This window comes from Poecilia formosa, unplaced genomic scaffold, assembly GCF_000485575.1.
Source record: "Poecilia formosa unplaced genomic scaffold, Poecilia_formosa-5.1.2 Scaffold288, whole genome shotgun sequence".
NCBI classification, from domain to species: Eukaryota; Metazoa; Chordata; class Actinopteri; order Cyprinodontiformes; family Poeciliidae; genus Poecilia; species Poecilia formosa.
The window spans coordinates 92,236-113,551 of record NW_006800227.1 but is presented as its reverse complement, the minus strand read 5'-3'; the positions used below and the strand labels follow the sequence as shown (position 1 = coordinate 113,551).

The 21,316-nt window shown below is 40.2% G+C and overlaps 2 protein-coding genes across 3 annotated transcripts in view; both read right to left on the bottom strand.

Annotated features, from left to right (window-relative positions):
- LOC107838643 (flocculation protein FLO11-like) overlaps positions 1–3,111 on the bottom strand; it is a 4,724-nt gene extending 1,613 nt beyond the window's left edge. Inside the window, exons 1-2 of one of the 2 annotated variants that reach the window (XM_016681676.1) lie at positions 2,541–3,111; positions 303–2,018 (exon numbers count right to left, since the gene is read on the bottom strand). In XM_016681676.1, coding sequence (XP_016537162.1) covers positions 303–1,965 — 1,663 coding nt within the window. In that variant the 5' untranslated portion in view covers positions 1,966–2,018; positions 2,541–3,111. Of the gene's footprint in view, positions 1–302; positions 2,195–2,540 lie in introns of those variants that run through there. The other variant, XM_016681677.1, reaches the window with a different exon arrangement.
- A 1,355-nt stretch (positions 3,112–4,466) lies between these two features.
- Positions 4,467–21,316, bottom strand: rnf150b (ring finger protein 150b). Its single transcript, XM_007571792.2, has 6 exons — positions 20,402–21,316; positions 9,562–9,812; positions 9,278–9,432; positions 7,720–7,816; positions 7,394–7,649; positions 4,467–6,863 (listed from the first exon to the last, which is right to left on the bottom strand). The coding sequence occupies exons 1-6, from the start codon at positions 20,859–20,861 to the stop codon at positions 6,745–6,747; spliced, it is 1,338 nt and encodes a 445-aa protein (XP_007571854.1). The 5' UTR covers positions 20,862–21,316; the 3' UTR covers positions 4,467–6,744.

Here is a 21,316-nt window from a genome sequence, read left to right as displayed (position 1 = left end):
ACCTACAGAGCAACATAAAGACGGTCACAAAGTCGGCCTTCTGACATCTAAAGAACATTTCCAGGATCACAGGACAAACGTCTCAGCAAGATCTAGAGAAACTCATCCATGCATTTATCTGTAGTAAAATTGATTATTGCAACAGTGTCCTCATGTTGCAATAATCAATTAACCCTAACCCTAACTCTGAAGTTATGTTTGTTCCACATTGAATTGCCCCTTTGCTGAATATTTGAGTGTCTCTGAACCGTTGCCTGGCCTCATAGCATGCGCCTCTGTGGTATTCTGATACTTGTTATTACCTGGAGTTGAACTTGGACTCTTCTGGTTCTCCTTGTTTGATCCAGTTACAGGAGAAGCAACATTTTTTCCAGTACTGGATCCTGGACTCTGAGTTGTTGATATCGGAGCGGACAAATCAGTGAGTGTTGACTTAGAACCGGACCGAACTTGCCCAGGTCTCGATGAATCTGATTGACTCTTACGATTTAAACTGAGCTCAACAGCAAAACCTGACGTCTTGATGGTTCCGCTGGAGATGGGAGAAAGGGAACCACAGCCAAGAAGATCCATACTGAAAGCAGAGGCCTGCAGCGTAGCTAGAGAACCAGACTGGGTGAAGCCTGGTTTAGAATCAGAACCAGAGTTGGGTTTTATTTTGGGATCAAAACCTGCTTTTGAGATTTGGAGAAGTTTAGAATCGTGATTGTTCTTTGGGACGGTTTTGGAATCAATAACTTTCTCCGAACCTTGGTGGCTTTTCTTCATCCTGGTTTCTGCTGAGGTTTTTGGGTCATGTGGATTTCGGATAACCTTTGAACTCTGGAGCTTCTTGGAATCCAAACTGTCCCGAGAGTCCAAACTGCTTTTCGAGGCGCTGCTGCTTCTGGAATCCAGTGCGTCTCTGGACTTGGAGCTGAGTTTTGAATCCAGACCATCTTTGGATCTTTTTGTAGATCTGGGGGTTGAACTGGTTTTGATATTGACTTTGGGTCCAGAAGCAGCCTTTAAGTCTTTACTGTGAAGATTCCCCTCAGACTTTGACACGTTAATGGTTCTGGTTCCGTTGGTTTTTCGTTGAGTGGATGGATTCGGACTCAGAGAGGATACTCGGGAGGGTTTGGTCCTGAGAAGTGGTGACCCTGTTTTCTCTTTCTGAGAGGTTCCTGAGGTTGTAAAAACACCTTGAGCTCCAGAGTCGTCTTCAGGTTTTTGGTCAGCAGTCGAGTTTACTGGATCTGGTTTTTTTATTTTGGCCATCATAGTTGGGGTTCGAGTTGTTGTTAGCTTTGGGCTTATGCTGCTTTTATCTCCCTTTTGATTATGGACCTTTGGGCTTTTAGGCAGCTGCAGGGTTTTTGGTGGCGTCTCAAGGTGAATCTCTCTTCCACCTTCATTGGTCCTGTTTGATTGCGTCTTTCGGGTTGGTGTTACGCTGTTTGCAGAGTTAGCTGTCGGCTCAGGTGTCACCGCAGTCACTGGCTTTGCAGATTCTGCTGTAGGTGTTTCAGTTCTGACTTTTTCTGTAGATCTCTGGCTGCTCCTCAGCTCCACCCCGGTTGGTTTGGGACTTCGTACCTCTGGTGAAGAGGAATGCTTAATGTTTGGAGATTTCGGCTGTTGGCTGACTTTGTCTTTCACAGTCATCTGAGCTGTTGCTGTTGGGATTTTGCTCCTAGGTTTTTCACTTGGTACTAAAATGGTGTTAAAATCTGCAGCTGCTGCTCCTCCTTTACTTTTATTTTCCTTTTTACTCCCAGAATGCATCTTTGAGGGCTCTTTGGTGGGACGAGGGTTACTCTGAGAGCTCAGATTGAAGTTGAGGTTGAAGTTTGGCTCCATACCCCAGTTGTCGTTGGGATCCGTGTTCACAGCTGTGCTTGAAGGCTCCACGTCTTCTGGAACGTCAAGTTCCAACTGAACAATATCCGTTCTTTGTTTAGTGGCATTCAGAGGTTTTGACATTGTTATTATTCCTGCTTGTTCAGCTGAAAATCAGGCAGAATCCCAAAGAGGATCTACACTAGATGGAGAAACAGTGAAAAATTACAAATTAGATAGTCTTCAACTAATGATGATTCAATTTAATTATATTTTAGTAGTTGGGAAATTATACCATTGTAGAACTTGGTTTAGGGTTCATTCACACCAGATCCACTTTAATCAAACTTTAGTTTGTCTAGAAAATCCAGTTCTATTGGGGAGGTGTGAAAGTGGACATGAACTCTGGTTTGGACCAAAAACACAAACTCTGGTCCGTCTACAACTCCTGGTCTCGGTTCGGCTGAAGTGAACTCTATGTGAGCGGCTAATAGAAACAGCAAAATTTTAAGCAATTTTTCCAATTTCGCAAATAAGTTTTCACTCTCACTTCAGGTGGTTTTTGACTCATCTGAAAGAGTTAATTCGCAAAATAGCAGACGGAAACATATTTAACAAATATCTTGTAAGAAATGTGACTCCATGATGGTCCCTCAACAATTAAAACTACAAGTCTAGAAACAAAATGTCTGTTCAGAAGCATGTTGGTATATTCGTACCTGTTCAAGCTCCGTAGGCATCAGCAGAGGTTGATGGTGGGAATCCCGGCCGGCAGAAAGCCAACGCTCAGCTCCTGTTCGTTCCTCCTCTCTGCTCCAGAGGAAGCAGCGCTGAATAAATTAATACCAGTGAAGGAGCAGAAAGCCGGTTTCGCTCCTCCTCCTTTTTCTTGTCTTCTGCCTTTCTTTTCTCCATTATTCATCTTCCTAAGTCTCTTAATATTAAGCTTTGTAATGCTGTGGCGATGATTCCTGACCTCTCAAGCGTCTTTTCTTCGTTGTTTCTCCTTAAAACTGGTTAGAAATGATGTAAAACGTTTAACATCCAGTTGATGGAGTTCAGCTCTAAACGTGTCACACTAGATGTCAGCAGGGGTCTGTTTCTGACATTTTACTGGTGAAGCTCATGGGGCCCCGAGACTCTTTGGGCCCCTGGCGTTGGGCCCCAACAGACCAAGCAGTCCAGATCAGGGAGAAAACGAGATGCTACACGTTTCCAGAGTGAAGATGTGACTTTTCTCTGCACCACTTAAACAGGAATCAATTCAATTCAGTTTATTTATGTAGCAACAATTCAAAATAAATGTCTTGAAGCGCTTAAAAAAAAAAGAAAAAAAAAAAGAACCATTTTAACTCTGGGTTCACCTTAAAGAAATATTTTCTTTAAAGGCATTTTCAAAGAGAAAACATTTTATTTCTATTTTGAGATTTTAAAGAAAATCAAAGTGAAAGTGGATACACTTCAACAAAATATTGAAATTTGTGGAAAATTGTTTTTTTTTAAATTGTTTCCAACCTGATGACAAAAAGTATCTGAAAAAAATTTAAGTCATTTCATAAAACACAGAAACATAACTTAAAATTGTTTTTGTCGTTTCTATTAGAGCCAGAAATTTATTGAGTCATTACTGTTACAAAAACACAGATATTTGTTAATTTATTTGAATAAAGTGGAAAAATAAAATAGTTCCCTGATTTAACTTCTAATCACAAAATGACCCATCATACTGAAATTAACGGTGTATCTGGCGCCCCCACGTGGACAGGCTGAGTAGTACGACAACCCAAAACAAAAAAGAAAACATCAGAGCTTCAATAACACAAATGCTCTGAAGTCTTTGGTCTCAGAGACAAAAATATAAGATAAATCCAAGGTTTGTAGTGGAAAAATAAATCAGAACCTTGTTGGTACATCATGTGTAAAGCAGCTCAGGTTGATTTGAGATCTTTATGTTTTAGAAATTAAGCTTGGAGAAAAGTTACACTCACTACATTTTCTGCTAAATTCCTCCAAGCTAAAAAACAAAAGTACTAAGTAATTTCAGACCTTTCAGGAAACCTGAAATATTTAAGAAATCTCTTATATTTTACATTTTTCAAATGCAACGTTTCTTGAGATTCGTTTCCATTGTAAATCTAAAATAATTAATTGTACAGTTCGTGGAGATAAGTTGCTCTGTATTTACAAAAAACAAAAAATCTTACCAAGTAGTTTTGTGTGGTAGTTTAATTTGTCAGCTGCCTGGATGGATGACGTCACATCTTCATTTTCACACCAAGATAGGAAGAATTTACTGTATTTTATTTTTTCTTTGCAAGCTAAAAATAAATTCAATTTGTGTGTTTTTAATGAAAACTTACATTTTTAGACTGATCTAAAAATCTGACTTTTTTTCTAGCAAATTTCAACTTTGGATTCAGGTATTTTTGATAGCTGCACAGAATTTCATGTCATAATGTAAAGATTATTAATCATGGTTTCATATATTTTAAGGCTTTTCAATATTTTGTGTGAACCTACATAACTTGGTTTCTCCACTGTGTGACATTATTTCTATTCTAGCTTTAAAACTCTGCCTAATTTTTCCTTGAATACAAAATAAGAAGAATAAGACGAGGAAACAATAAAAACTCTGCAAAGGAGGAAACTCACAACACAAAACAGGTGACTTTAATTAAAACATTTCTCACTGAAAATCGTCCAAGACAATCCGTACAAATTCGTCATTTCTTCCGAGCGCTCCGATTTTACAGAGTATAAATTACTTAGTGTTTACAACGGGAACCTGCTGAAGCAAAGAAAAGTCCAGAAAGGAACTGAAGGAAGGAGGCTGGAAAACAGAGCAACACCAAAGGAACTGTTCATTTCCGCTCAAGTCGCTTCTTCGTTTCCACCCATCAACCTCAGCTCAGTTCTCCCAGGTTTCAACTAAACAAGCTCTGGAAATAAAAACAGCAACAAGCTTTTATGTACAATTACACAAATACTGAACATCTAAACCAGCCCGATCAGAACCATCCGGGCTGCTGGCGGGTCGGACGGCGCCGATAAATCAGTCTCTGCTGCTTCGTTACAAAAATAAACGACTCCTCTGGTATCAAAATAGACGACAATCTTTTTCTTTCTCATCGAAAACGTCCGGAGCGAGCAACAAACAGCGAAGTGAACCCGTTTCATATTTACAGGACGAGGAACAGAACGGGTCCAGGCAGAACCGGGAACCTTTCACTCGCAGTCCGTGTTTCTGGGGGGGATTAACGCGGTGGCGGCGCGGATTGTCAGGAGTGAAGGGTAGAAAAAGGCAGCAGGATGACGGCGGAGACGCGTTGAGGAGGAGGAGCAAGGCAACGCTGAAGGTGCTTTCGGACCACACGGTTCTGGAGAGGTACCGCTAAATTATCCCGACAGTCAGAGCAACGTTATGCTAAAGTCAGACCCGGGACGGGATTAAAGAAGCCGTTTTGTTTAATCCTCCAAGCTGCAGCCGCTCTGTACCATCGATCATAAAAACAAGAAAATCTCAAAGACTTTAATTTATTGCAAAACTGATTTAATGTATCACAACTGGAACCTTTAAATCAATGAACTACATTTAACCAGTTCATATCGGGTTCCTTTGTGCCTAAAATCCAATAGATTATTCTCAATATTCTGTGAATTTAATGAATTTTGACATTTTCCCAACAATCTGAGCGTCTTTTACTTTTTACAAATTAATTTCTGATCAAATATAGAGCTATATTTTAGACTGATTTTATCAACGAGAGGGCTGCAGAACATCAGAAACTAATCATAAATATCAGGCAATTTATCAGCTTTAGCATTTAGGCTCTTTATCGATTTGATGCAGATTTAATGTTTTTGTTTTTTTAACTCATGTAGATGAAGAAGCTTCAGAGCAGCTGGTGGAGATGATCAGAAACGGCTCAGATCACAATCACAGAGTTCTGCACAAATATTTGATTAATTATTTGAATATTCAAATAGTAAAGAACTAGTCTGGACAAAACAAGGTGGAATTTGCTCCAGAAGCTACAGGAAGTACTCTGTGGTCCAACAGGACGTCAAACAGGTTCTGTAAGGAATTTCCAATTAATTTATTGATCAATAAAAACTCTGCAGCCTGAGATGAAACCTAAACCCGACAGGAAACCTGCTGTGGTCCAAAAGCACCAAGAGTTCCTGTGATGGAAACCGAAGGAGATGAAGAGTTGATTTTGCTCTCAGGTGGTTCAGAAACTCATCGTTTGCTCCAGGTTTGGTTCTGGTACCGATTCAGAGGTCCAGGCAGCATTTTCTTCTTCTTCTTCCTCTCATCTGTGCTTCACGATTTAAATAAACTTTGTTGATTCCTGCTTCGCTCCAGAAACGACAGAGAAAGAACTGAAACCGAAAGTCAGGAAAGTTCAGAGGTCAAGGAGCAAACCGACCCGAATGGGGGAGGTGGGTCTTCAATACTGCAGGAGTAATACTGCCGGGTCAATCAGAGTCCGATTGAGATCCAAGTCTTTCAGTCAGACGATGCAAAATGTCAGAGAGAGGCGGTCCGAATCTGGAGAACCAGAACCAGAGCAAGGAGAGACTCGTCGTGAAAGAGAACCGGAGAAACCAGACGGATGGGTTCTGTCAGGAATAATTCGGTTCTGCTGACAGAACCAACTGGATCATCTGGGGACGGAACCAGGCGGAGTCGGGATGAAGAACCAAGAACGATTGAAGGTGAAAACTGAAACACGTCCGCTTCCTTTGAGCTCCAAGAATCCAAACCCAGTCGAGCCTCGTGGTTCTGGACCAGACAGGCCTAATCCAGAACCAGGCTGTTAGCACGTTTACGTCAGATGGTTCTAGTCTCTCTGGACCTTCTGGCTCAATGAGGTCTTGTTTATTTTGGCCTGGTTCTGGCTCGGTTCTGCTGGGCTGTTCTCAGGACTTGGCACCCAGATGAGGTCGATCCATGGACCCCTCCTCGTCCGACAGGCCGGTTTCCACGGCGATGACCAGCGACGCCACAGAGGCGCTGCTCGCCATCGGCTGCAGCTCACCTGGAAGATGAAGAAGATGAAGTCAGAACCAGAACCAGCAGCGGCACCGCCAGCCAAGACGTTAGCTGTGCTAACCACAGACATCAGTCCTGCTGACGCTAAACCAACACGGTGTTTAGCAGAAGCTAATGCTAAGGCGCTACAACAACATTAGCTTTTCAATGGAAGCTAAAGCTAAAGCGCTACATTAATAAGGTATTTAACAGAAGTAAGTAGCTTCTGTTACCACCTGGATTAACCTGAGTAAAAAACTGTTTCTAACAGCTCTTATTGCCCTGAACACAGATAATTCATCTAAAACCTGATCAACATTTTAGTTTTTTCTTAACATCCCAGTTGTTTGTGTGTTTCTATTTATTTATATTTACTGAGATATGTTTTATTTTTTGACTTGCCTTTCAGAGTTGCTACATTTTAAATTTTTCTCTTGCACAATGACAATGAAATGGGTTCTGATCCTGTAATGCCTCAGAACCGCCACCAGGTGTCACTGTAACTCTGACTAACGCCCAGCAGAGTCTCAGTCCAACCTGTGTGTGTGTCAGTGGTGGCCGTCACGGGGCTGTCTCTGAGCGGGTCGAGGTCCTGGTAGTCCTGCGGAAGCCCGACCCGCCTGACGCCGGGGTCCAGAACCACCGAGGACCCGCCCTCGCTCAGCGTCCCGTCGCTGGACGCCCCGGACGCCACGGCCTCCAGTGCCAGGGCGCCGACTCCGCCCATCCCCACGCCGCCGCCCAGCGCCAGGTCGTAGTCCAGCGGGAGGTCGTCCAGGCAGTCGGCGTTCAGCTGGGAGGAAAACGGAAACGGTCAAACGTTGAAATGAGACGGAACCGGAGCGGAGCGGAGCCGGACTCACAGCGATGCCCAGGGCCTTCAGGATGTTCATCTTACACATCGGACACGTTCGATGGTCCAGCAGCCACGGATCCACGCAGCTCTTATGGAACAGATGTCTGAAAATACAGGAACATTCAAAAACTTTCAAGGTACGGGTTCAAACATTTCCAGCAAATTTTTTTTCCTGAAAATTTCTGAGTTTTATTCTAACAAATTTTCAACTTTTCAAACTCGAAAAATTCCTTGTTTTTTTCTAAATAATTTACCAATTAGTCAAAATTTGAGTTTTTTGGATGAAGTTTTCTCCCTTTTTTCCCATCAAAAATTACCTGCTGCTGATCTGACAAAACAATAACTTAACAAAAAATTGAAACAATCCAAACAAATTGTCTCAAAGTGAATGAATGAATTTCCAAATTTAATCAAACGTTAAACTGAACTTTATTACAAACTGAACAATTTGCTTGTCAAGCATTTTCAAAAACTTGAAAGTCACCTAAATGAAATTAGATTCCTAAGATTTAAAGCACCTGTATGAACAGCTCCACTGCTGACCTGTGACCTTTGACCCTAACCCAACTACATCAGAGCTCGTTTCCTGACTTCTCTGTGATCAAAGTGATTTTATTTGGAGCTTTAAATAAAGTTTTCCGTCGTCGTCGGTGGGATTGTTTGAGCACATGGGAGAGAAATGAGAGCAAAATGTTTCTGGGTCGCCTGCCTGGACGTCCAACTGGCTGAGATGGACTAAAGAGCACATCTGGACTGGGAACGCCAGGATTCCCACATCGGAGCTGGTTGCTTTGAGTCGGGTGTAAGAGGTTCTGTTGAGCCCAACAGAACCAGAACCGACACCAGATAAATATAAAAGTATAAAACATCAACGAATCGTTTGGTTCTTCCATCGTTCTTCAAGCTATTTATTTTTTTTTACTCTCCCTCAACTCAGCATTTACACTCGCATGTGAAAATGGCTGCAAACAAATGCAGTTATACAACCATATATATTTAAAAAGCATTAGTAGAGCCTTCTGCACAACCAACAAGAATGCAGCAAGTGGTTTACAGATGGTACGTCAACAACAAACCTCTTGTTTTTACTGTTTTCTTTTAGTTTTTTCCTTTTGTCAGCACCGTGTGTTTTTTATTTTTAACTTGTATTGAAACTCTAAAGATGACTGAAATAAATAAATAAATACATGCCAGGTAACGTACCTGCTGATTTGTGACATTACATTCTGGAAATTTTGAAACGGCTCATTTTCCAGACACCAAAAGACATGAACTTGTACCAAAACCCAGCTGGGTGTTCTTTAAGCGTTTTAGCTGTTTTTAAAGGCAGTTGAGAACCAAATGGAAGTATAAAAACGTAAACTTTTCTTAATGCGTCCCCTTTAAGTAGGTTTTTGTTACATATGAGGTTTTAAAAGCATCCTCTGGGGTGAAAACATCTTCACTTCTGACCAACTTGATCTATCCAGAAGCTTCAAACGCAGCTCCCTGTAGAGGATCTTCCTACTTCATCCAGTTAAAATTCGACCGTCTTTCTTTTGAAGGAAGGAAGTTTGAGTTTCTACCTGCAGGGCAGGATGCGGACCACGTCGTTGGGCCTGTAGCCTTCGATGCAGACGGCGCAGTTGTCGAAGTCGGCCTCCGTCTCCTGGTCGCCCTTCCTGATGGTGCGAACCTGAAGTTTGCTGATGGCCTTCTTCGCTGCGTCGCCAAGACGACGCTGCAGACGGGAAAAGAGAGAACGACGTCAGGATTAAATGTTTCCCGTCATTAGAGGATAAAACAGTTTAACGCTTTGAAGTTCGGTTCTGGTTGTTTTGTGGGTTGTAGTTGACCCTGAAACCGTTACCTGGTTCCTGTCGCGCGCGTTGGCGTATCTGAACCTCTGGATGTAGTAGAAGACAAGCCAGGCCAGGGAGATGATCATCAGCACGATGAAGGAGATGGAGACGAACACCACCGACGTCCTGCTCACGTACTTCTGCAGGTTCCTGGTGCCGATGGTGATCGTCATGGTAACCGTGATGTTGCGCTCCAGCAGCGACACGACCTCCCGACCCTTCGGCTCCGGGATCATGATGACGACCACCTCGCCTGTACCTGAGAGAAGGAAACGCTCGGTCACTTCCTGTTGGTTTTATTCTGAAAGGTCCTGGAAGATTAGAAATACCTATTTAAAAAAAAAAAGTTGGTCGAACTTCAACCTGAGGCTAAAAGTGAAGTATAAAATAGTGTTAACCAATGTCTAAATAAGATGTTTTTATTTTTAAAACTTAATCTGGAACGCTTCATTTCTCATCTACTTTTGCACTTTAAAAAAAACTTTTCTAAACTTGTGACTAAAGTGATTTTTTTTATTGCATTTTAAGCAATAAAATGTTTTCTTGCTTAAAAAAGGAACTAAATTGTTCTTTCCTTGCATTTTCTCTTTCACACATTTCCCTTACTAGCTTGAATATAAATGGTAAAGTTTTCATGTTCCTGTTTCATTAAATTTTCCAGTTTGTAACTTTAACACTTCATGTCTAGTTTCATAAAAATAAAGGAAAATCCACACAAGACAAAAAGAAAAACTGATTTTTGTGTTACTCACATATTATATTAATTACATATGAAACATGTTTGACTGCAAATATAATAAAATTAAAATATCTTTCTAAAGAGATCAAGCTTTTCTTTGTAATCCAAAAAGTTCAAGAAGAACAGCTGGTTTTATTTTTAGGCGTTTCTTTGTTGCTGCCAGTTAACAGATTGAACTCAAATGAAAACAAGTTTATTCAGATTCTGAAGGAGAAAATGAGGGCAGAATATTTAAAGTTTGTTTTTTTACTTAACTCGGGTTGAGCTCAACTTCTGAGAAATAACTTCCAGTTCTTTGTTGGAGGATAAAATGATCGATTATGAAAGCAGAACAGAGTTCAATAAAGATGAACTCCAAACCGAATGGAGGAATCAGACATTTTAATGCAACTTAAAACTCCACAGTGAACCGAATCCAATAAGCTCAGTGACGAGCCGCTCATATAAACCATCAAACTACGAGAGGCTTCAGTTAATAACAAACTGATCCTGAAGAGCAAACAGAGTTTAGCTTCATTTTGTCTCAGCAGCTGTAATCTCACTTGTATGTTTGTGAACATAAACTAATCTGACCGTTTCGCAGCTACACATAAATGTTTTCATATCCTCAGTTTGTGATTGTTAAAGTTTACTAGCCGACACCCAGTAACACCAGTCCGTCCATATTTGGACGTCAGGCTGCAGAAACCAATCAGAAAAGACGTTTCTTCAGTCACTGCAGTGAAACGTCAAAATATTAACATTTTAAAGTGGAAATATTCCTAATAAATAAGTAAAATCAACAACAAAAGTCTAAACTTTTATATTGTTTGAGAACAGAGGCTGTTTTTAATTTAATTTTAAAATCTTAACAGTTTCTATTAGATTTGAAAAACATTCATGTTTATCTTGCTGATGTTATAAACTGATTGATTTCCATGAACTTTCAGTGTGTTTTACAGTGTAAATGCTGTTTTTATCTCAGGTTTATAGAATCTTCACTGGGACATTTTTAAGAGCATGGTTTCCACCGTTTCTCCTCTTCACCTCTGAAACAACCTGACACAGATTACATTCATCACCTCGCTTATTGATCCAATAGCAGCTTGAGCCTGACACATCCCCACATCGCCATGGCGACCACCGCTCTAAAAATACACTTTATGAGCCAACATGGTGGGCGACGTGCTGAGTGGCCTGGTTTCACTCCAGCGGACCGATCGGCTTCAGGATTCAGCCTCAACATGAGATTATGTAAGCCTCTCTGAGGACGATTCACAGGATTTCTGTAATCCTGCAGCAGGTATTACAGCGCGTCCTCTCAGACTGCCGCAACGCTGCTCCACATACGGAAAACCAGCTTAACAAGGAAATATAGGTACGGGACACCATTTACCACAAAAATATAGATAAGGACAACCAGCTTAACATAGACATATAGGTACGGAACGCCAGTTTAACATAGAAATACAGGTACGGAAAACTAGTTTAGCACAAAAATATAGGTACGGAAAACCAGCTTAACATAGACATATAGGTATGGAAAACCATTTAACATAGAAATACAGGTACGGAAAACTAGTTTAACACAAAAATATAGGTAAGGAAAACCATTTAACACAAAAATATAGATAAGGAAAACGAGCTTAACATAGACATATAGGTACGGAAAACCATTTAACATAGAAATACAGGTACGGAAAACTAGTTTAACACAAAAATATAGGTACGGAAAACCATTTAACACAAAAACACAGATACGGAAAACAGTTTTTCATAAAAATAGAAGTACAGAAAAACTAGTTTAACACAAAAATATAGGTACGGAAAACAAGTTTAGTATATACATATATGTATGGAACACCAGTTTGACATAAAAAGATAACATGGGTAAATAATATCCGCTAAACATGTTGCTATTATTACACAGTTTTTTTTTTGAGAGAGGCGGGGGACTTCCTAGTTGAATTACTTCTCATTCTGTCCCCTGTTGTTCCAGTTTGAATTTAGAAACATCCAGGCTTGCAGAAAGAGGCAACAATGGGCTGAACTCTGACCTGATCTCCAAAGCAGCAATGATGTGTGCAGACCAAAGTCTACAAAGGACAAGGAGCAACAGGCTTGAATGGATCCAACATTTCCCACAGGAATAAACTGATCAAGAAACTGAAACTGTGCCAATAATTAAGACTAACCAGAGCTGATTTAACCATTTTAGATGCTGTAATTAAAGCCAAACTCCTTTCAATTTAGAGCAAATCACTGAGGTCGGTGTTGAAAGTCTTCATGCATTCCTGGAGCATCTTAAGGCCTATTTAATTCATTTTACAAGCCGTCATTTTACGATATGACCCTCAAGGAGTTGAACTCTACAAAGTGATACTTTAATAAAGAAGATGATTAATAGCAAGACAGGAAGTTAAAGTAAAAGAGGAAGTTTTAAAATATAATTGCAGACAAATCATTTGGCACAAAGGTCAGGGTGGCAATGATTCTGAGTCTAAACATAAGCTCAGACTTTAAAACTCTGCAGCCTTTCAGTCCCAAACATCTGAGGAGAAAGTTCAGTCGACCACATCTCGCCCGTTTCTGATCTAATCTGAGGTTTACCTTGTGACTGAGGCCTGACTCCGTACATCTTGACGTAACACCAAAGAGAGGCGGAAAATATCCCAGAGGGGCACCAGCTTCCGCAGGCAAACAGAGTCTGCAGCTGCTGCAGCAGAAGTTTAGCATTAGACATGTAAGAACAGGTCTGTGTGAGCTGGACCAGAAAAATGCACAACGTGCCACCAAGTCCCAACAAGTGTGAAGCGCACAGGCAACACGAGGACGGAGAGGGAAAACTTTAATTAGAAACAGGCGAACTGAAGGAATGCTCCTGCTGGGGTTTCAACATTTTCAGGAATAATTTAAACCAAATGAGATGGAGGACGTTTTAAAAACAAGGTAGACTCAGGAAAGTTAAAGGTGGACAGATACTTTTTACTTGTACTTCAATAAATATGCGTTGAAGTAGTGCTACTCTTACTTGAGTACAATCTTCTGGTACTCTGCACACCTCTGATTGTGATGAGTTTACACCAAAGGTCCCCAAACTTTTTCCTGTGAGGGCCACATAACTTTTCCCTTGTCTGGTGGGGGGCCGGAGATTGTTGACCGGGAGGGGGGAAGCGTATCTCGATTGATTTTTACCCAGAAACCACATGGGCAAAAACCATGAGTGAAACGGTCACTGGGACTGACTAGTATATATTCCATTGAGGGAATGTAACTTTAACATATGAATTTCTCATATGTTAACATAAAGGTTCGTTTTGAAGTATAAACTGCTACTTAGCATCGCTTCGAAGAATTCAACCTGGAATGCGGCGTTCATAACAGACAGGTGTTCATCTGCTCTACCGCTAGCAAACAACCGTACTGATTAAATAACATAAAAGTCAAGCAGTTCCCTAAAAGTCCAACAGATGGCAGCAATGCGCCCCACAGTTTACAGGACACACTTCCTACTAAAGAGCCCCCTGGTGGTTGAAGAAAAATCCACATATAAACCGGAAAATACAATAAATGAAAAAAAAAAATCTGAATTCTCTCTGGTATTGTTCAGGGGGCCGGATCCGGCCCGCGGGCCGTAGTTTGGGGACCCCTGGTTTACACTTTATTACAATATTTAAAGTATACATAGTTCCCACAAGTCTGAACCAGAAGTGATCCATGCCGCTGAACGGCCATCTTGGTAGGCAAACGCAGCACAAAGCAGAGATGAGCCATGGCTTCCAGACCAACAAAGAGGAAGCATAAGGTCTCTCTTGATGAATGTGCAAAAAAAATACGTATCAACAACTGTTCAGGCTTTTTTTCTTTTATTGACTTCTCGACATCCCACGACACACCTTTAAAGATCACATATTACTATATATTTCATGAGGATTTTGTCACAAGTCCGACTACTAAAGAACTAATTGTCAGGCCTCTTGACACTTTTTTGCTAGCAGTCATTTTTATGGCAGTATTTTAGAACTTCAGCAAAACTTGTATTATTAAAGTCACACCTGCCACGTTTTTGCTTTAAACGGACCTAAGTTTGGAAAAGGGCACCAAAGAACAATCAGTTCAGCTTTTTATTGTTCCACATGAGGAAAGTAGGTTCACAGAAAGTCAACATAGATACTGCGCTCAATGACAAGGAATGAAATCACTAAACTTTCTGAAATGTTTGGCCAAATTCAATTAAGAGCTGACCAATGCCATAAATATCCTATAAAAAAAATGGCAGAAAAAAAAATGGCTACAATTTAAAACCCAAAGACTAGACAACAAACTGCCGAGAGACCGCACACAACAATTTTGATTGGTTGATTTGTTTTCTTACCCAAATTAGTCTTTAACCAAGCAGCATAATGTCATTGTTTAAAGATATTTTCCTTTTAATTTGACTTCAAACTGACTAAATATCGAACAGAGCCAGTATTTATGTCGCATCCTGTTTGATGTGATAGCTGGTGGTTTTTATGAGGTTTATGTTACCATCTCTGATTCTCACCTATGCAGGAAAAGTAAATACTGAGAAAGCTGAGATGCAGCTCCTGACTGTTTGCTCTGCAGAGACGCTATTTGCTCTCAGTGGGGACTGGAAGAGCACAAGTTGGATCAAATCCCTGGAGGCCAACGCTGAACTCGTATCGACTGAGCAAAATAACAAAAACATTGATCAGTGTGGACCTAAAAATATTCCCCTGGGATCAATATCGCTCCTGTGTAACCGTGAGGTCCTTCACAGAAGTTATATAATCCCCAAACTATTTAAACCCGACTGAGCCACAAAAATCCAATCACAAGTTTTTCAGCTGAGTTTTTACTCAACATTTCCACAAAAAACAACTTTAAATATGTCTCTGTTTTAGAAGTGCTGATTTGCATTAAACCCTACTAAAGTTTTGTTTTATCTTTCTCAAAAGTATATTTAAAGAAAAACAAGTTTTAATTCAGTAACAGAAGTTTCAGAAGGTTTTATAATTATTCAAACAAGTTCTGCATTTTTTTATGTTTCATCTTCTCTATTGTAAAGTAATAGATAAAACTAGAAAAAAGATGCAGTTGGAAGCAAACTTTTATTTTTTTAAATAGAAATTTGTTGAAGTATTTGAAAGGAGGGAAAAAGGAAAAAGTTGCTAATTCACATTTTGGACAGTTAAAGTGCAACAAACTGCTGCAGCATTCTTAAAGTGAATCTTTATCTGATTTCTGCTAATCTCAAAGTGCAGCCTGGAGCACAGGGTTTGTCTTTACCGACTGGTTTCACTTAGATTTCTGCAGATGAAGGGAACATTAATCAAATTTTACGTCTGTTTGACTGACTGGGCTGGCAATAATTTACCAGGCTTCTTTTATCTAGTGATTTCAGCTGATAAAATAAGATTTTCTAAATTCTTTCCAACAGCTGTAACCAAACTAATGACGCTCGGGACTCTTGGATGGTCTGTAAATTGATTCATGAAGCATTTGCAGCCTAAATGCTTTGGCTTTAAACCGACAGCATGATGCTGAGCAGGAAGTGTGGCCTTATTTACTGAAGTCAAGATAAAATCTGTTGGTGGCAAACATCACAGATTAAAACAGGACTGAGCTGCATTCATGAAGATTACCCAACGCCGACACTGTCAGGCTTCCTGCAGGTTTCAGCTCAAATTTAAGACTTTTACAACCATTGTGAATAAACTTTAACTTTTCTATGTCCTTTGTTTTCAATCACACAAGTGAGTGACTGTAGGGGGAGGAAACTAATGGAGAGACGCAGATTGACGTGACACCTGTCACTCAGCACTTCGCTGCAGACGGATTTCAAACATGGCTGCAAACTGGGCCACTTCTTGCCTGCAGTTATTGTGGGATTTGTAGTTTAAGAACCACATATCACCGGTAGCAAACTTAGCGCCTAAAGAAGACGGATAGGCTCAATAGCTGCATTTTCATTGATCATTTAATGCACAATTTTAAATACTGAAAATAAATTTGCTTAATGGAAACACCAATTTTGTAAAAACTCATGTTTTTGTCCTAAATGTTTTGGCGCTAGGGGTGAGACGTATTTTTTTTTGTTTGTTTTTTGCAAAACTGCAGTAGAAAAACATTTTTCACATCACATGATCAACAACCAGATGTTGCTACTGGCGAAAACCACAAAGAAGACAACAGGAAGTAGACAGAGGATCAAGGTGTAGAATGTTTATGACTTATTGCCTGAACAAATGTATTTACATGTCATTTTAATTGTGTTTCTTACTTAATGGAAACACCACAATAGTGAAATTCTGTTTTTTTCCCCCAACACAATTTTACTTTTCTCTCTTTTTTCCAAATACTTCAACAAATTTCTGTAAAAAATAGTCAGTGTTTTCAACTTTCACACTGCATTTTTACAGAAAATGCATTTTTACAAATTTTTCAAACTTTAAATGTTGGATTTTTTTTTCTTCAAATTTTAGACTTTGTACGCATGTTATTTATTTATTTTCTAAATAGAGTCAAGCGGTCCAGAAAAAAAACAAACAGAAATCAAACCTGAACTAATTTATCACAGACGTTTCTGGATGTCCCAGTTTGAGCTTCACGTGAAGCGATGAGCAGCTCTGATCTGAGGGACAAAGTGATGAAGCAGCTGATTCCACACTGTCTGCTTTCAGGTGGATTAACAGCCAACAGGCTGACCAGACGGGGAATCCACCCACCCACCCACTCCCACTCTGACCTGGAGGTCAAAGATTCACCGCTAAAAAAGAATCATATTCATCGAGATTTAAATCCAGAAGCCAGGAAATATCTCAACTAACCAGCATTTTTGTGCTTTCGGGAAACTGAAAACAATGATCTACTCAAAATAAATCAAGTTAAAAATAAGTGTATTTGTGTCACTGAGTGGGAGGCAGAGCAATAAATAAAACCATATTATGCAACAGGCAGCAGTTTGCTGCTGTAAATGTAATCACTGGATTTAACCAACTGGAAGTGACTCAAAGAAACACATGCCTCAATTTAATTAGCAACTCCGAGGGGAAAATTACTAATTTTATCTAACAAAACAAATAAAAAGGGGAAAACAATGATTTATTATTTTTCATTGTGGTCAAGTTTGAGTTAGTAGTGAATTTTCTCTTCAAATCTAAACATATGTTGGCATAATAATGCAAGAAGAGATTCTCAAAGACCAATAAACTTTAAATTATAATGAAGATTTAACAGTGGAACTGGAAGCTATTTTAAATATCCAAAATAAATACACAAAACAACAAATAAAATGCATAATGAAGTTTCTGTAAACATAATTATCCTTCAAAATAAGGGCTAGTTGAGACCAAAACACCAGACTGAAGACTTTTATCAACCAGCTTTTATTGGAATGAGAAGGAAAAAAAAACAATAAATCATGCAAATGGAAGTTACTGAGTTTTTCTTTATTTTATCATGCTAAAACTACATCTCATTTTAAAAAACACCAAACTATAAACACAGCTGTGGAAACCAAAAGCAGAAAATGGAGAAAAGTTTCAATGAATCTGCTTATGGTGCAGAATATTAACACTTCTAGTTTCTTTTTGATCTTATAAAGTAAAACTGTAATCCTAACTATCTATTGATTTCTACAGCTGTCATTAATTAGCTAGCCTGCAGTCTGCTGCTTTACACAGATCCTCGTTTAGCCTCTAATCCTACACACTTAAAATGAAACTGCATTAATTGGTGGCTCTATTTTACTTTTTGTGCTAAATATAACAACAATTCATCTCACTTATTTTTAACTCTGGCATGCGAGTCAGCAACTTTTGCACTTGTTGCCTAGCAACCAACCCCATAGACATTATAGCTGGTATTGACAACAGATTTTAGCCAACTATTGAAATCCATGTTTCCCATTAAACTAAATATATTCTGGTAAAGGAGCTGGTAGGGAGTAATGAATCAGGAATGCTGACAAACCAGTTTCACAACATTTTTCTTTCCTGGGTTTAAAAGAACGCTCTGCTACAAAACAAAATAACTTAATACCACAGCTGAAATTACACAGCAATGACCAAATGATAACAAAAAGCAGATAGCGAAAGTCAGTGTATAAAACAACAGATGTACAAATTTAAACAGATTTTAGAGTTAATGAAAGAATGTTTTTAAGACTTTAAAATCTAAAACTGATCAAATGCAAGACTTTTTCTGATCTGAAAACATAAACATTTTATATTTAACTTTTCTCGCATGTCGGCTAAATTAAATCCAAATGAATCTGTCCCCTCTGGGTGTTTTCCTGTTTTAGTCAATCTGCAAACATAGATACTTCCTGCAAACTTAAAGACAGAGCATCTCTTAATTAAAATATTCAAAATATTACCGAGTCAGATTCCAGGGCTGAAGTAACTTTATTTATTAGACATATTTCAAGGTTATCCGCTCCATTTGCAGTTTTTAGTCTTTTAATTAAATCAAGACTCTAATAAATCTATCTAAAATCATCAGGAGCAGGTTAATCACTAATGTGATTTGACAGCATAGTGACAAACATTTTGAGCAAATACCAGAAAAATGCATCTAAAAAACAGAAGAAGCTGTGTGATGAAGATTTTAATGAAAACCAGAGCAAACGCCTGGCGGATAAACACGGCAACCTGAAGACTCAACAGCGTCTAAACGACCTGCAGATGTTTCTACTGGAACATTCACCGAGTTTCCAAACACAGATTCCAAGAAGCTAAAAACGTCATGAGAAACTAGATTTAAAGTCAACAAATGGGGAGTATTTTCCATTTACTTCCTGGACTCAGCAGTCAGAGTGGGAGGCCTGCAGGAGGAGCTGGAGGAGATCCCAGCTGTCGGACAGACAGCTGTTGGTTCGCTGCTGCCGTTACGCAACGCAGCGCCGCATCGTGACTGACAACAACGCGTCAAGCTGCTCCGCATGTAATCTAATCAGAAGAGGCCAAAACATTGGAGGAGACCCTGCTCTGTTCACAGGCTCCGTTCAAATCTGTCTCAAGTTTATTACAATAAATCAATTAATCAAATGATGAATTAAAAAGAGCTCAATTTCCATTTGCATGATTTGTTCTACCAAAAACTGGATGATGAAAGTCTTCAGTCTGGTGCTTTGGTCTCAACTAGGATACTTTTGTTTACAGTGTTTTCTTAAATGCCATTATTTGTGTTTCTGTTCAAAATAACATTTATTGATACAAGATAAATCAGCACCAACATCAGAATCGGCTGATATTAGTAATTTTTTAACATATCGGTATCTGTTCGATTAATAAAACCAGGTCGATATTAACAACCAATATTTGTTTTCATTTTGCTGCCATTTGTTTCTGGTCATCAAAACAATAGAGAAATATACACAGTATTGGTAAATATCAGTTATCGGCACCAGCATTAAATCGGATATCGATATTGGCCCAAATTTTTTTTATCAGTGCATAACGAACAATATTATTTATTGCAATGACTTCTGGGACAATTTATAATCCATTAAAATCTGTTATAGTTTTCAGGCCTCCAGAAGCTGCATTGTTTAAAAAGCTCAGATCAAACTCAATCTGAAGGCAAACAAATTTGAATGTATGCTGGATTTTTGTTCCTCTGAAGTCCAAAGAGAAACTTTTTAATCTGCAGAACTGCAGAAAATATTTCCTCTTGCTCCAAAAAGTTCCATTTTTATCTTCCTACTTCTAAAGCTTTAAAACTGTTGCCTTCTGATTCTAATTTTAACATTTGAGTTTTCTCTAGCAAACGTTTGACTTTTCAAAAATTTCCTTGTTTTTCTTTTTTTCCTCTAACAAAATGCCCCTGTTTTCCCCCCAAAGTTTGAGGTTAATGTGAACTTTTGTTTTATTAGCATTTCTGTTTTAGTTTTTTTTTTCAGGAAAAAAAAATAGATTTTTTAAAAAGCAATTTTTTTTCGACTTTTCAGACTCATAAATTTCTTTGTTTTTCCTAGAAGATTTCTGAGATTACAATCCAATTATCTGAGTTTGTGGCGTAAAGTTACTCCAGCTTTTCATCTACAATTGCAGAACCCCGGTCAGTTTGAGTTGGATGGAGAAAAACAAAGTGGATTCCCACTGAACCCAGCTTCTGTTTCGTACCTTGATGGCGCATGGTGATGGTGTCGTTGGGGTTGGTGGAGCCCACGTTGAAGATGACCACCGCCGAGGCGTTGTGGGCGGCAGCATGGCGGATTTTGTCCTTGGTTGTGCAGTTCCCATGGGCTATCAGGGCTATCCAGCCGGCCGCGGCCTGCGAAGGCACCACGAACCGGGTGTGGGGGTCACAGGCCTGCCGGTCGAGCGGGGAGGCGGGCAGCACCACCACCCCTTTGGCGTCCCGCTTCGGGGAATGCTCCCCGTAGCGGCCGCACTCCGTCTTCTCGGTGCGCACCTCGGAGGTGGCCGGGTCCATGTAGGTGATGTTGACGAAGGCGGTGTACCACTCCTCCCGCTCGGCCACGGTGAAGTCCAGACACAGCAGGTGGACGAAGCAGAAGGAGAGCAGCCACGTAGAGAGGGCCAGACTGCGGCAGGCCGCCACCAGAGAGCCCGGCGCCATGGCGGTCCTCCCCGGGGAGAGAGGTCGGAGGACACCGAGAGCTTCAGCGCCGAGGACCACTACTACTCCACCATGTCACCCACCGGCCTACCGAGAGTTTATTTCACCGAGTTTATCGACGCAAACTCCGGGTTTGCTTCTCCGTTCAGCCGCTCCCCTCTGCTGCTGTCAGCCAGCCGTTAGCGGGCTCCATTTCCAGCCAAACAAAAACGGTTAAATTCCGAACAATGGCAGCTCGGAGTGAAATAAACCCCGGGCACAATCCGACCGCCGCCCGCCGCGGTGATACAGCAAGCGGGCGGACACTGTGCACCGTGACCGTGGAGAAATTAGATTTTTGCTCTTTAGAGCTGACGGTACTCGCAGCTGCTACACTGCATTGTTTTGACTGGGCCACTGTGAAGCTACAGGAAGCGAGGCGATGGACTTCCGGAAGTTACATTTAAAAACAAAAG

What these genes read in the sequence shown, in the direction of transcription:
- rnf150b (XM_007571792.2), bottom strand. Translation starts at nt 20,861, where the DNA reads ATGGCGCCGGGCTCTCTGGTGGCGGCCTGCCGCAGTCTGGCCCTCTCT. An exon ending in ACGCGCGCGACAGGAACCAG is followed by an intron (nt 9,433 to 9,561) that starts GTAACGGTTTCA and finishes TCCCGTCTGCAG; the next exon opens with CGTCGTCTTGGCGACGCAGC. An exon ending in GTCCGCATCCTGCCCTGCAG is followed by an intron (nt 7,817 to 9,277) that starts GTAGAAACTCAA and finishes CTGTATTTTCAG; the next exon opens with ACATCTGTTCCATAAGAGCT.